Below are 13,765 nucleotides of genomic sequence, written 5' to 3'. Positions count from 1 at the left end.
CCTGTATTTCTATCAGGTTTGGTTGATCCATGATTGGCTTCGGAGAAATGAGGAAAGCGCAGATGAGATTGTCAGATACATGGTGCGACCGATGAAGGAGAAGTTTGACAAATATTGGGATGAAGTATTTGCGTGACAAGCTCAGTATTCTGTTTGAGACATACGACAAAAACTCCAAGAATAACTCACCTTCCACTGAGCCACGTGACACTGTTCCGCAAAAAGCTTGTGCGGCAGGATCAATGGGACTGTTTGGAAACTATAATGTGAGTGTTTTCAATTTTTTTCCTTCTGTTTATTTTTTTTTTCACACAAGCATTTTTTTCACGAGTAGAAGTGTGTTTATCTTTCACAAGCATTTTTTTTTTCTGTTCAATTTTTTTCCTTCTGTCGTCAGCCTCCAATTTTTTTTTCCTCTCTGATATTTTTTTTTTAATTTTCTTAGGATTTCTTTGCATTTCGCAAAGTCAGTGGAATTGTTAGTGGAAAGACACCTCTAGAAGCTTATCTTGAAGAACCACCTTTGGACATTACTAATTTCCAGAGCTTGGACATCCTCGATTGGTGGAAAGATAATGCGCATCGGTATGGTGACTTGGCTGCAATGGCATGTGATCTGCTAAGTATTCCAATCACAACAGTGGCTTTGGAGTCCTCCTTCAGTATTGGATCGCGAGTTCTAAACAAATATAGGAGTCGTCTACTCCTAGAAAATGTGCAAGCTCTGATATGCACTAGGAATTGGATCAAAGGATATGAATCTTACGTACATGGTAAATAACTCACATTATAATTTTAGTAAGAGTAACATTACTGACTTGTACACTGATATTTGTAGATGAAGAAATAGATGGTGATGGAGAAGAAGAGAAATTACCAACATTTGAGTCCATTGTTGATGGGGAAGATGAAGATGAGTAGATGAGCAAGTTTGAAATGTTATCTTGATTTGGTGTTTTGATTCAATTACAATTTCAGATTTCTTGTTTAAGTTGCATGATTTTTGGTTTTGAATACTATGATTTGGACCATTTGGTGTTTCTCTAAATTTTACTTTAGTTGAGACTTAATTTTTTATACTCACGATCAAACAACAAACTATAGTTCTTCAAAGTTATCTGAAGAAACAGATTGAATGGCTAGTAATTAACATATATACGAGTTGCTGAAGTAGCCAGTGGCTCTAACGATGCTCTCGTAGATTGAAAAAAAAATACAGAACAAGACTAATATATGTAAAATTTTGTTAAGCTCCAATAGTAGATAGGTCATGTGTTCATATATCATTCATTATGTATGTAGTGGTCACTGGAGCAGCCTGCAGCGTCGAGAAACGTCATGCTGCACTCTTTTTGCGTCCAGCCCGCGGGACGGCTTGTAAGGGCCTGTGCAATTAGGCGGTACGGGACTGGGCCGGCTTTCTCTAGACCGCAGCCCGCGCGGGACGGGACCGCTTCGACCCGCGAGATGCTCAGCCCGCGGCGGACGGGACGGGACGGGACGGTCCAACCTGTTTGACATCTCTAGTTTTTTTCATTATGGTTGACCTTGCTTTGATAAAACATTAAAAATAGTGACTTTGTTTACTTTTCAATAAACTTGTTCCATAATCTATTTAAATCACTAACCTTTTTACATATTTTTATGCACATATTGGGTTGTGCCACAATCACAAAAGGCCAAGAATAATTATATGTTCCGGGATTATTAGATTTTCATATGTATTATGAATAACATACATAATCAAAATTTAGCTGCTATTTGTGTTGGTTTTGGAAGACGATAAATGTATTCTCTTGCTTCCTCCAACTTCTTGAAAAGATAAAAGGTACAAACTTAAACTCTTTGTGCTCAATCTTTTTGAAAGTTCAAGTTTCGGATAACGTTATTGCTGTCCATGTAGTTGTTCCAGAGATATCTATTGTATTTCATGTAACTGCTTGTCAGTTGACCAACTGCAATTGCTGATATTAGAGATATCTCTCAGGCTAAACTGCTCATGCCACTATTGTCGCTACTCTCCTTGACTTCATTCCCAACACCTCCATGCGTGTTTCTTTGCCTATTGAAACGGAAACTGTGTTCCTTTTCTCAATGTCTCAACCTGAAAAAGTAAACCATGATAAATAAAACAATATGTTGCTGGCATGAGCGTTGAACCCACCTAGAGAGCCTGCAACAGCATATACGGTGAGGTTCCTGAGCATATCAAACTCCACCAAGGCAGCCACACTCGCTAGAGATTACATGTCAGGGAAATCATAGGTGAGGAACTCAATAACATTATGCACACCTTTGATTACTATGTTCATTCCCATAGCACCGCCAGCATTACAACTGAACATTACGTAGGCATTTTTCCCTACCAATGTACAGTGAACACTTTTAGCCTCATAAATCTACTTGACATGCATACACAAAATCTCTATTTCATCAGCAAAAGTTTCGATCTCGAATCAACCCACTCCACAAACATAAAGAAAGTTTACATCTTGGTAGACGTGTTGAAAACGACAGCCAAAGTTTCAAAGTGATCTGGATTCTCCAAGGAAGACTCAAGTTCTGTAGCACGTTAGCACGACACAACAGGTGCTCTTGTCGTTCCCGTTCCATCCTTGAGAACCGTACTGGTAGCTCTGCCTGAGACGTACATAGCCTTACAGCCTCTGTTTGTGCTAGCAACCAAATAACTTCGTTCTAGCCATCAGAACAGAGTCATCGTACCCATCAACGTATCCCACATAAAAAATAGATTAGTTCCAAACTGGGAAAACAAATCAATTTCCACGCACACCTTTTGGCATCTTATGGTGCTCTCACTTGATCTGGATTATGCTGATTGCCATGGTTCCCCTTCTTATTAGGTTGGTTCACGATGAGCCAAAAAAAATAAAATGCAAAATTTCTCAATTAAAAAAATTTAAACTGGCATACGTGAAGGTTACGGAAAAAGTGCCATGTCGAGCTGGCTTTCTGTCTATTAGCTTCTGTTTAAGGATCAGCCTACAGAAGAAGTATAGGAAACAGTTTAATAAAATATCAAATTTCAAAAATAGTAACTTTCAAATAAGAATTATGTCTGGCTTAACCTGATACAGTGCTTATTGCAATGGAGAAAACATCTTGATGCCCGCAGCTGTGTGTCATGCGCCGATATGGCACTATTCTACGTCTAACGTCTTCATCCTTTATGGTCCTACAGTGAGTCTACACCTCCCGTCACCTTCTTCTTTCTCTAGTTTCATTTTCGAGTAGTTGTTACAATCTGGGCCGAGTAGACAAATCGATGAGTGTATTTGAGATGCATGGTTCAAGCACTTAACATGAAGTATATATAGGGACGAAGAACGAAGACGTAACGATTAGAAACTTTAATGATGAACAGGGTAAATAGGGGGAGATGTAGCGCTTGGGAAAGCCAGACTGCTCCATAGAAACACAAAGAGTCACGGAGATCGAAGAATCTGAATCGGATGATAGAAACCCTAGATTTCCATCGAGGAGAAAGTTTACCGATCAAATAAGTCATCTGGGCCATTCTTTTACTATTTGATACGAAGCCCATTTTACGTCTCACAAAAATCGTTATTATCAAGCCCATTTGATATAAGATGATGCTCGAGTAACACAAAATCATCGTAAAAAAAATTCAAATAAGTGGATCCCACCGACTGCTGACGTGGACAGTCTCAGGGATATGATTGGCTGATTTTTTAATCTGATGTGGATGGCCTAGATGATGCTTATACCCCCCCTTTATTATTGTTAGATATGTTATTTAACCAATCAAGTTGCATGAATCTGCCAATTCAACTCCTACATTTTCTCTGTAGGAACAATTAAAACAGAGAAATAAAAGAATTGTTGGTTATGTGTCCAAGAAGATGTAGAATAGCCAATAATGTGAGACCCATGTGGTAGCATGTATGAAGCTGTCTATTTTCTGACCAATTTTGCGGGTTTTAGCTGTATACACTTCCTTTTCAAATTGGTCCCATGTCAAATAACTTATCTCTAGGCTATGCATTCCTATTTAAAATATTTATAGGTACCACTTACATATTCCACCGTGGCAAAATCTATGTCATGGGATGTGATAAGACTTGAATTACCTATCAACTTGTATAAGACTACCTCAATGTGTATTATCCAACGTAACAAAATTGTATTGGATAAAACAACCAAGAGCAAGACCATGCTTTCCATTTCACAACTTGACATACGTTTGAATATTTGTATTGTCTATGATAATACTTAATTGACTTGATGTTGTTCTATATGTCTGCACGGTTTCGTTTTACCACTGGCCCATATCATGGTTTTACTTATTTGACCAAGAGTATAGTTATCTTAGATTTTCTCAAAAGACAAGTCATCGATCTCTATAAATCAAAACGTTTTTCTGGCATAAAGGACAAAGTCATTTTTAATAACTAGTTTTAAAACGGCCGCTTGTTTCTATACGTATTGGTCATTTTTTGACCGTCTCGTAGGAATTAGTTAATTAATCAAAGTAAGTTGATCAAGTACTTGTTCACATTCGTCCTCATCTGGAAGTTAAAATTCACGTTAGTGGTGGGACGAATTTGATACCTTGATCATTAAATATAAGTTTAACGTTTTAAAAAGGATAATTAAACATAATTTTTAGTAACGATATTCGGTCTGAAAATTTTATTGGGTTGTTGAAGAGAAATTTAAAATCAGTAAACTTTAACTTACAAATCAAGCACGGAGTGATGTTCAATTTTAAAACCATTTCCAATGATATTCTATAATTTTTTTTATATTCCATTCTATAATAGATTTACTATATTTTAGAGTGAAATATAAAAGTAATTCATTGGAGAAGCTTTAATGTAACATACTTCAAATGTTAACATTATTCAAAACATCAAATATTGATCATTTTATTGGTTCTTGTTATTTTGAAAGATATTGATGATCGAAGATTTGAATATTTGTTTGGGAAGAGATTCGTCCTTAATTGAAGATGTGTGGATCTAGACTCATGATAACTCGTTACAAGAAAATAAATAATTTAGGCAAAGTCTGTAATGGTTTAAGATAATAAATATTTACAAAGGAAAGAAATGTTATTATTTTGATTCAGATAATATGGTCGCTGCCTTTCTAAGAAAATCAAATGTTTGATTTTGTTCATTCATCAACTGAAAAAAAAAACCTTTAGTGGCGTAAATATATAAATATCAAGTATTTTGAAATTGTGTATAAAATTCTTCTGTAGAATTAACATCTTTTACTTGTATCTTAGCAATTCTTTCTTCACATATTCTAACTTACTGATTACGTCATAGTATTGGAATTTTCGTTAAAAGATGTGGGCGAGGCTAACTGATTGGAACGAACATCTATTAAATAAACATCTTTAGACTTGAATCAAGGAATTAACAATTTAGCTAAATGAAATACATAAATTTTATGTATATACGTATATGTTCATATGTGTTTTGTCTGGTCAACATACGTATATATTAATACATTTTAGTTCATTGGATGTATATGACCACCACTCAAAGAACGGAAAAGAGCTATATGCACGTATATCAAATAAATATACCCGCAAGATTGAAAACCATTGTCTATTTAGATAAATCAAATCTATTAATTTAAAGTTCTATTTTTATCTATTATTAACAACTCATAGTAGGACCATTTAATGAATTAGTTAATATAACTAAAATTTTATTATAAAACAAGAAATATAATATTACAATAAATCAACATAACTAAAATTTTATTATAAAACAAGAAATATAATTTTATACTATTTTTTATAAATTCTATAATTATATTTTAAATTATATAAAAATAACAGTTGTATATGAATTAAATATGAAAAATTATATTAAATAGGTAAAATTAAAAAAATTATGTTTTTAAAATTTTTATTTAAATAAATTATAACTCATCATTAAAACGGGTTAAAATTCGTAAAATGTATAATATTTTTATACAAAAATAAATGTATTAACATAGGTTAAACTTGTATATCTACAAATATATATATTATTTTTTTATTATATTGAAACTTTCAATAATATAATATATTTTTAAAAAAAATTTATATACAAAAATATGATAGTATATAATAACCTTCAGTTCTTTCATCAAAAATAACCTTCAGTTCATATACTATTTAAAATATATGTTATTAGAAAACTAGGAAATTTTAGTAATTCATTGAAAAATAAATATATAATTACAGATTTAAATCTGTTGAGAAAAAATTAAAAAAATATTACCTGAAAATTCGAATATTTTTTTAATAATATTATATTAATATAGTAACAAAAACAAATTCAAAATTTATGTAATGTTTCAAACTCAAAAATAGTTGTGTAATTTTCTGAAGTTTTTTTGACAAAATACAAAATTTTGAAAATAAATATTCAAACTCAAAATGAAAAGATTTCAAATTTTACAAATGATAAAATCATAGATAATAAAGAATAACTTTTTGAAATGCACCACGAAAGAATTAACTATATATGTTGTAAAAGTTAAGACAATCTAATATTTTGAAGTCTTAATTAAAAAATAATAATATCATAACATCCAAAATATACTATATCAATTAAATTTACTAAAATAATACAATAGATACTACTATGTAAAGATTTACCAAAACAAAAGGACTATATTATTTAATTAAACAATGTTCTTACATATAAATCCCGTAAAATGCTAAAATGATATATGTTAAAGTATTTTTTCTTGAACACATTATGTAAATATAAATTACCTTAAGCATATTTATTTTCTAAAATATAAATAAATAAATTTTAAAAATATATTATATGTAAAATTTATAAATTGAAGAAAATTAATATTTTGAAGAAAGCTCTCTATTTGATTATTTCATATTTTTATTTTATTGTATTTAGCTCGAAAATATATTATTATTAATAAAAATTAATAATAAAGTAAAATGTAGTAAGAAAATTACTATATACTAATAATACCAATAAGAAATATAACAACAATATTATAGAGTTACACAATATATAACACTAAAATAAAATTATATATTTAAAATATTTATAACACTCAAGTTAGATGTATTGAGCATAACATACTAATTTCGTTAGCCTTCAAATAATTAAAAAAACGTACTAATTTCGTCAAAACAATGGATGGAATTCTTCATATATTTCTCTTCTAAAAAGCATAACACTTTAATTAGAAACTTTTATCCCATTACTTTACTTCTTAAAACTTCTACTAAAACTTTTCTTTGAAAATTAAGGAAATGAAACATTTTGTTGAGATTACAGTTTAAAGATTTGTATTTAGAGGCTGAAGGTTAGGGCTTATGGTTTAGTTTTTAACCAAGATTTAAAGCTTAGTTTTTTTTTTGTCAAAGAACTTTGAACTTTAAAATTTATGTATTAGGGATTAGATTATGTAAAATAAATTCTTAATTCGGAAAAAAACTGAAAATAGTTTTCTACTTTTGATATAAGGTAAAGTTATTTCATTATTAAAAAAAGAAGCTATTTCATTGTTCATAAATCTCCCTTAAAATGTAATAAACGTTTTAATAACCAATATCATAATTTTATTAAGTATCTAATCTATTAAAATTAGAGTACAAATTGAAATAAACCCTCAGTTTTCCTTAAATATTACAAGTCTATGACACTAGCTTAAAGCCTTAAACCATATTTAACACTTAAATCAAACCATTTAGATCTGATTTAAATAACTAACCAAACTGTACATAGTAGTTAACCAAACAAACGTCAATTCAATAACATTCCTAAAACCAGAATTAATTAAAAATCTTAACCATTCATTACCTCTTCCTATAAGCAATCCAAACTCTTAAAAATTTGGAATCATACCAAAAATACAATGGCATGTTCTTATCCTACACTGATCCACTATAAAATTATAACCTTGGCAAACATAAACCATATAATTTTCATAGATTCAGTCAATAAAAATTCTACAAAGAACATATTATTAGTTCATTACTCTCCGGATTACAAAGTGAGCATAAAAACTAAGAAAAAACAATTTTTATCATTTGAATACCTTTTCCATGGATAACTCCAATTATTATTATATATTGAACCATTTGATCAATATCAACCAATAAATATTTTCTATATCACAAGCATTTGGTCAATATCGACCAACAAACCTTCTCACGACACAATTTTTAAAATATAATAATACATAATTGGTTATATGTTAAATATTAAAATAAATATTTACTAATTATAAAATAAATAATTCTTTCGAAACAAAAAGAAAAATAAACACCCGTACGGACGTGCGGGTCAAAGTCTAGTCTAATCTATTAAAATAGAAGTACTGACTTGTTTCATGTGTGATATTTTATTTGGACCATCATTTAGAAATTTTATTAAATGTATTTCCTTAATGCTAATAATATATAATCTTTTTAACTACTCTAATCATAATATATTTTAATTTAATTTATATATATATATATATATATATATGTTAAAAATTTCTAAAAAAATCTGTTGAAAAATATTATAACAAGATCTTAATTGTCAAGTACTGTATATAAATATTTTCACTAATTTCATAATTAGTAATGAAATTTTATTATACATATATATATATATTCAGTTATCTTTTATAAAATGAAAAAAAATTCTAACCTATTTTGTAATAATATATATCGTTTTAAAAGAAAACCATTACATTGAACTAAATATGATAAAATTATTTTAAATTAATAAGTTATTATATTTTATTTTCATAAATATAAAACATTTATGCTAAAAATATAATATGTTGGTAGAACGGTTAACATTAGTAAACTATACAATACATGTACACAAAATTAGCCTATCTTATAAAAATTTGTATACAATAATTTATTATTTAAAATGAATAAAGATAAAAATTGCTAAAGGAAATCTACCGCTTTGAATTACGGGTCATGATCATAATAAATTAAATAAAACTATATAATAAGAAACAACATATATATGTGATGATTTGAAATAATTAATTAATTTACAGCATTAAAACTATAAAATTATTTTATTTGAAATATTATATAAACATTTAAATATATGAGTAACATTAAAAGTATATACTAATTATGTAAAACAAATATCTATATATGCATATATGAAAATAAATACCCGCCCGAATCTAGTTTAAGTTATAAAGCATATTGTTTGACTTTTAAATTTAATGTAAGCAAAATTGTTTTATCACAAAGTGGTATCTAGCAAGTTGAATTCTCACTGAATCGCTGACAAAAAAAAAAAAAATTCTCACTGAAACAATACATCATCGAAACCCAAGTGGTATCTAGCAAGTGGGTTTCTCACCGAAACAATACAAAAATCCTACTTTCGGTACTTTTTCATGAGGACACATGTTAAATGCTTTCGAGTTTCGTATGGACAAAAACAAAAATCATGTACATGAAATCCGTGGCGGCTAGAGCAACTTGATTTTTTTTGTTCTTTTTTGTTTTGCTAAAATTTTGGTGTAGAGCAACTTGAAATTGAGTTGGAATTCATTACTTAAGACTAATATAACTTCGTTATTTTAGAGCATTTGCACTACATAGCAATAAATATGGCCATAGTTTTCACCAAAAAATGACCATAGTTAAAGAAATCAATTTTTTTTTACCAACTTTCGAAGTGAGTTCTATCACCTATACGTTATGAACGGCGAGATTTGTGTTTATGTAGATGCAAATGGTTATATATGTAGACAGTCGGTCCTACACTTTTTAAGACCACAAGGTCAAGACAGAAAAAAAAATGGCTGAAAATTGAAAAAAGAATTATGCACATAATGGTATTCGAACCCTGCATCTAATGTAGATGTATTGAACAACTGACCACTAGACAATTGACACGTTTGAAAACTTTGCGGCCGGTTATATACTTAATAAATGGCAGCCACAGGCCCATGCTTTATCTGTTTCATGCCAGGGGCGGCTCATGTATGTAGAGGAATAGAAGTTGGTTAAATTCATCTAAACATTTACTATTTTGATGATGTAAGAGTTAATGGATCATTAAACATTTTCCTAAATTTATCATTTGAGTTGAAAATATAGAAAACAATTCAACTCATTCACTTTAAAACTGACCAATAAAAAGTTCAAAAAATGTGTTCTACTAGTTTTTAGAAGTGTTGGAGAAATGGACCTATCCATCTTTTTGTTCCTCTCAACTCCATTTATTCATCTTTATGTATTTAGTCTATTAGTGATTACCTTTATTTTTTGTATAGACATTTAACTGGTCAAATATAGGTTTTCTATCATTTAGCTTTTGTGGAACAGTTCATTTTATTTTTTCAAACACGAACGGTTCATTTTTTCATACTATGAAATATGTTCACGAAGATATCTACATAGAATAGATCCTGTTTTGCTTAATATATCGAATAGACTTCCAATTCACTCATATAAATATATGATCTATTATACTGAATTATAGTACTTTTTACTTGAGACGAAAATAACCAATATGTCCATTTATTAGATAACAACTAAATGAGTATGGTTTTTAAAGTACACTGAATGCTAAATTTCAAAAAAAAAAAGAATGTTGTTATTACCTTTTATTTAGTTTAATAGTAACTTCATTTAAAACAAAAATTCATCATAACCATTTACCTGATCAAGAAAATATAAATATATAACTGAAGTTTTTCCCTCAAAAAGGATATTTTTAAAATGTTTTTAGGAATAGGGCAGTATATTGTGGAAGGATTCAGAAAAGAAACAAAGTTGAACATAACAAGGCAACATCGGTCTAAAATTGTACCATCAGATTTGCAGCGTCAAACAACGGACCGATGATGGCACTTAGGTTTTGTCGGCACCAAGAAAATAACTACATCACCAAAATAAAACGATAATCGTGTGTTTGTTGACGAAAAACAGTAATCTTCCTCCACCTTTCGGTTAAAACTTAAAATGTTTTTAAGAATAAGACACTCATAAGTAAAATTTTGAAATATGCCTGCTTTTTAGATTTTTTTTTTAAGAAGTCAAACAAGTGATGGCAAAAAAAGGGGCGAGGAATCAGCAGTTATGGCATGTGCGTTAAAAAAGAAAACACAAAGCAGACAAACTATTTATCAACACCGCCACACGACCAATCTGCGAATGACCTCGCAACTATTTACACTTTCCTCGCCGTAATCGCATCTTTTTTGACAAGTCAACACTCTTCATACGTTACTTTTTTTTATACAAAAGCATTCATTATAACACCACCCAAAAAGTCAAATCTAAATACGTTCCTCGTTCGTTCTATAAACGCCTTTCAATAATGAATAGGTACAGCTATCCAAAAAGAGTTGCAAGTATTTGTATTTTCCGTGTTGACTTTTGTAATAATTCTGAATATTTCTCCAATCCTTTATATTTAAAACCCAACCATCTTCTCTTCAAACCAATTCACATCTCCTAAATCTCAACTACTACACTTTGAAGCAAAACTTTCATTTTAAAGATTCTTTCGTTGGTCGATTTGTTCATAGTTTTTAAATACTTTCCGGCGAGTAAATGGATCAAGAGATAGAGATTCCTACTTTCTTTCTATGTCCGATCTCTCTAGATATCATGAAGGACCCGGTGATAGTTTCCACCGGAATAACCTACGACAGAGACAGCATCGAGAAGTGGCTCTTCACCGGTAAGAAAAACACATGTCCGGTCACCAAACAAGTCATAACCGAAACTGATCTCACACCAAACCATACTCTACGCCGTTTGATCCAATCCTGGTGTACTCTCAACGCATCCCACGGCATCGAGAGGATCCCAACCCCAAAACCTCCTATCTCTAAATCCGAGATCGAAAAGCTCATCAAAGATTCATCATCTTCACATCAAAACCAAGTCAAATGCCTCAAAAGACTTCGTCAAATAGTGTCCGAGAATACAACGAACAAGCGGTGCTTAGAAGCTGCAAACGTTCCAGAGTTCTTGGCCAAGATCGTCAGCAACTCGGTAGATAGTTACAACTCTCCTTCTCCTTCACTTTCTTCGTCGAATCTCAACGATCTTTGTCAGTCAAACATGCTAGAGAATCGGTTTGATTCTTCTAGGAGCTTAATGGACGAAGCTTTAAGCTTGCTCTATCATCTCGACACATCGGAGACGGCCCGGAAGAGTCTTTTAAACAACAAGAAGGGAACAAATCTTGTGAAAACGTTGACTAAGATTATGCAACGTGGGATCTACGAGTCAAGAGCCTATGCGACTTTTCTTCTCAAGAAGATTCTTGAAGTTGCGGATCCAATGCAGATCATATTGTTGGAACGTGAGCTTTTCAACGAGGTGGTTCAGATCTTGCATGACCAGATCTCTCACAAGGCAACGAAATCAGCAATGCAGATCTTGGTGATAATATGTCCATGGGGAAGGAATAGACACAAGGCTGTGGAAGCTGGAGCGATCTCGATGATTATTGAGCTTTTGATGGATGAGACTTTCTCATCTGAGAGAAGGACTTTGGAGATGGCTATGGTGGTTCTTGATATGTTATGTCAGTGTGCAGAAGGAAGAGCTGAGTTCTTGAATCATTGTGCGGCTATTGCGGTTGTGTCTAAGAAGATACTTAGGGTCTCTCAGATAACTAGTGAAAGGGCGGTTAGGGTTTTGCTTTCTATCGGGAGGTTTTGTGCGACGCCTTCTCTATTGCAGGATATGTTGCAACTGGGAGTTGTGGCGAAGATGTGTCTTGTGCTTCAAGTGAGTTGCGGGAACAAGACTAAAGAAAAGGCTAAAGAATTGCTTAAGCTTCACGCTAGGGTTTGGAGGGAGTCACCTTGTGTCCCAAGAAACTTGTATGCTTCGTATCCAGCTTGAACATCAAAGATAGAAGAACCTACTTATATGTTTGATTAATTCTCATCAGATACAAACAATTCTTTGGGAGTTAGTATAAGTTCATTTAAAAGCAAACAAAATAGAGTGGTTTATTTTTACCCAAGTTTAGAATTGAGAAAAAGACTAGGATAGCACCAAACCAAGTTTTTGTTCCCAAAGTAGTACTCAAGGCTCAAAGTCACAAAAATAGGTTTCATTAAAGAGGTAAATATACACTTATACCCCTTGAGTTAATTAATCTAAACCTTAGGGTTTAGAGTTAAGGGGTGGGGTTTTGGAATTAGGGTTTAAAATTTTATAAAAAGTAAATACTAAAATAAAAAATAAAAATTTTAGAAACAGTTTCAAAAAGTATTTTTAAATTATAAAAAGAAAATTAAAAAAAAAAATAAAAAAAATTTCAAAAAAAAATTATAAAAATTTCGAATCTGAAAACATATAATCTGAAACTATAAAAAAAAAATTATTTTTTTTATTTTTTATTTTTATTTTATTTATTTTTATTTATTTATTTAATTTTAAACCAAAGGTATTAGAGATATTTTACCCTTTAATGAATGTCATTTTTGTGACTTTCTCCTTCTAGTGCTATTTTTGAGACATAAACTTCAAAAGGTGCTATTATTGACAATTGCCCTTCAGAATTTCTTTTGCTTTTGTAATATCATTCAATTGTCGATAATAGTCGGTTGTTATATGGAATTATTAGAGACTGCAAATAAATAAATGGAATCACAAGTTGCATGGCTACAGGTTCCCACTTGCTTCTTCATTATTGTTAAAGGGTCTCTATTTCATTATTTGTATTCTCTTTGTTCATTTCCACAAAAATAATGGAGACCATCTCTTTCAACTTCTCATTTTTATTGCGTAGATAACCTAATC

General features: G+C 30.9%; 1 protein-coding gene across 1 annotated transcript; it reads left to right on the top strand.

Annotated features, from left to right (window-relative positions):
• The first annotated feature begins 8,609 nt into the window (after positions 1–8,609).
• LOC103841175 (E3 ubiquitin-protein ligase PUB22) lies at positions 8,610–13,680 on the top strand. The gene is made up of 2 exons (XM_009117697.3): positions 8,610–12,986; positions 13,520–13,680. The coding sequence occupies exon 1, from the start codon at positions 11,552–11,554 to the stop codon at positions 12,857–12,859; it is 1,308 nt and encodes a 435-aa protein (XP_009115945.1). The 5' UTR covers positions 8,610–11,551; the 3' UTR covers positions 12,860–12,986; positions 13,520–13,680.
• Positions 13,681–13,765: the final 85 nt, after the last annotated feature.

This window comes from Brassica rapa, chromosome A09 (genome assembly GCF_000309985.2).
Source record: "Brassica rapa cultivar Chiifu-401-42 chromosome A09, CAAS_Brap_v3.01, whole genome shotgun sequence".
NCBI lineage: Eukaryota > Viridiplantae > Streptophyta > Magnoliopsida > Brassicales > Brassicaceae > Brassica > Brassica rapa.
The sequence above is the reverse complement of the archived record's forward strand: the minus strand, read 5'-3'. Positions and strand labels throughout refer to the sequence as shown.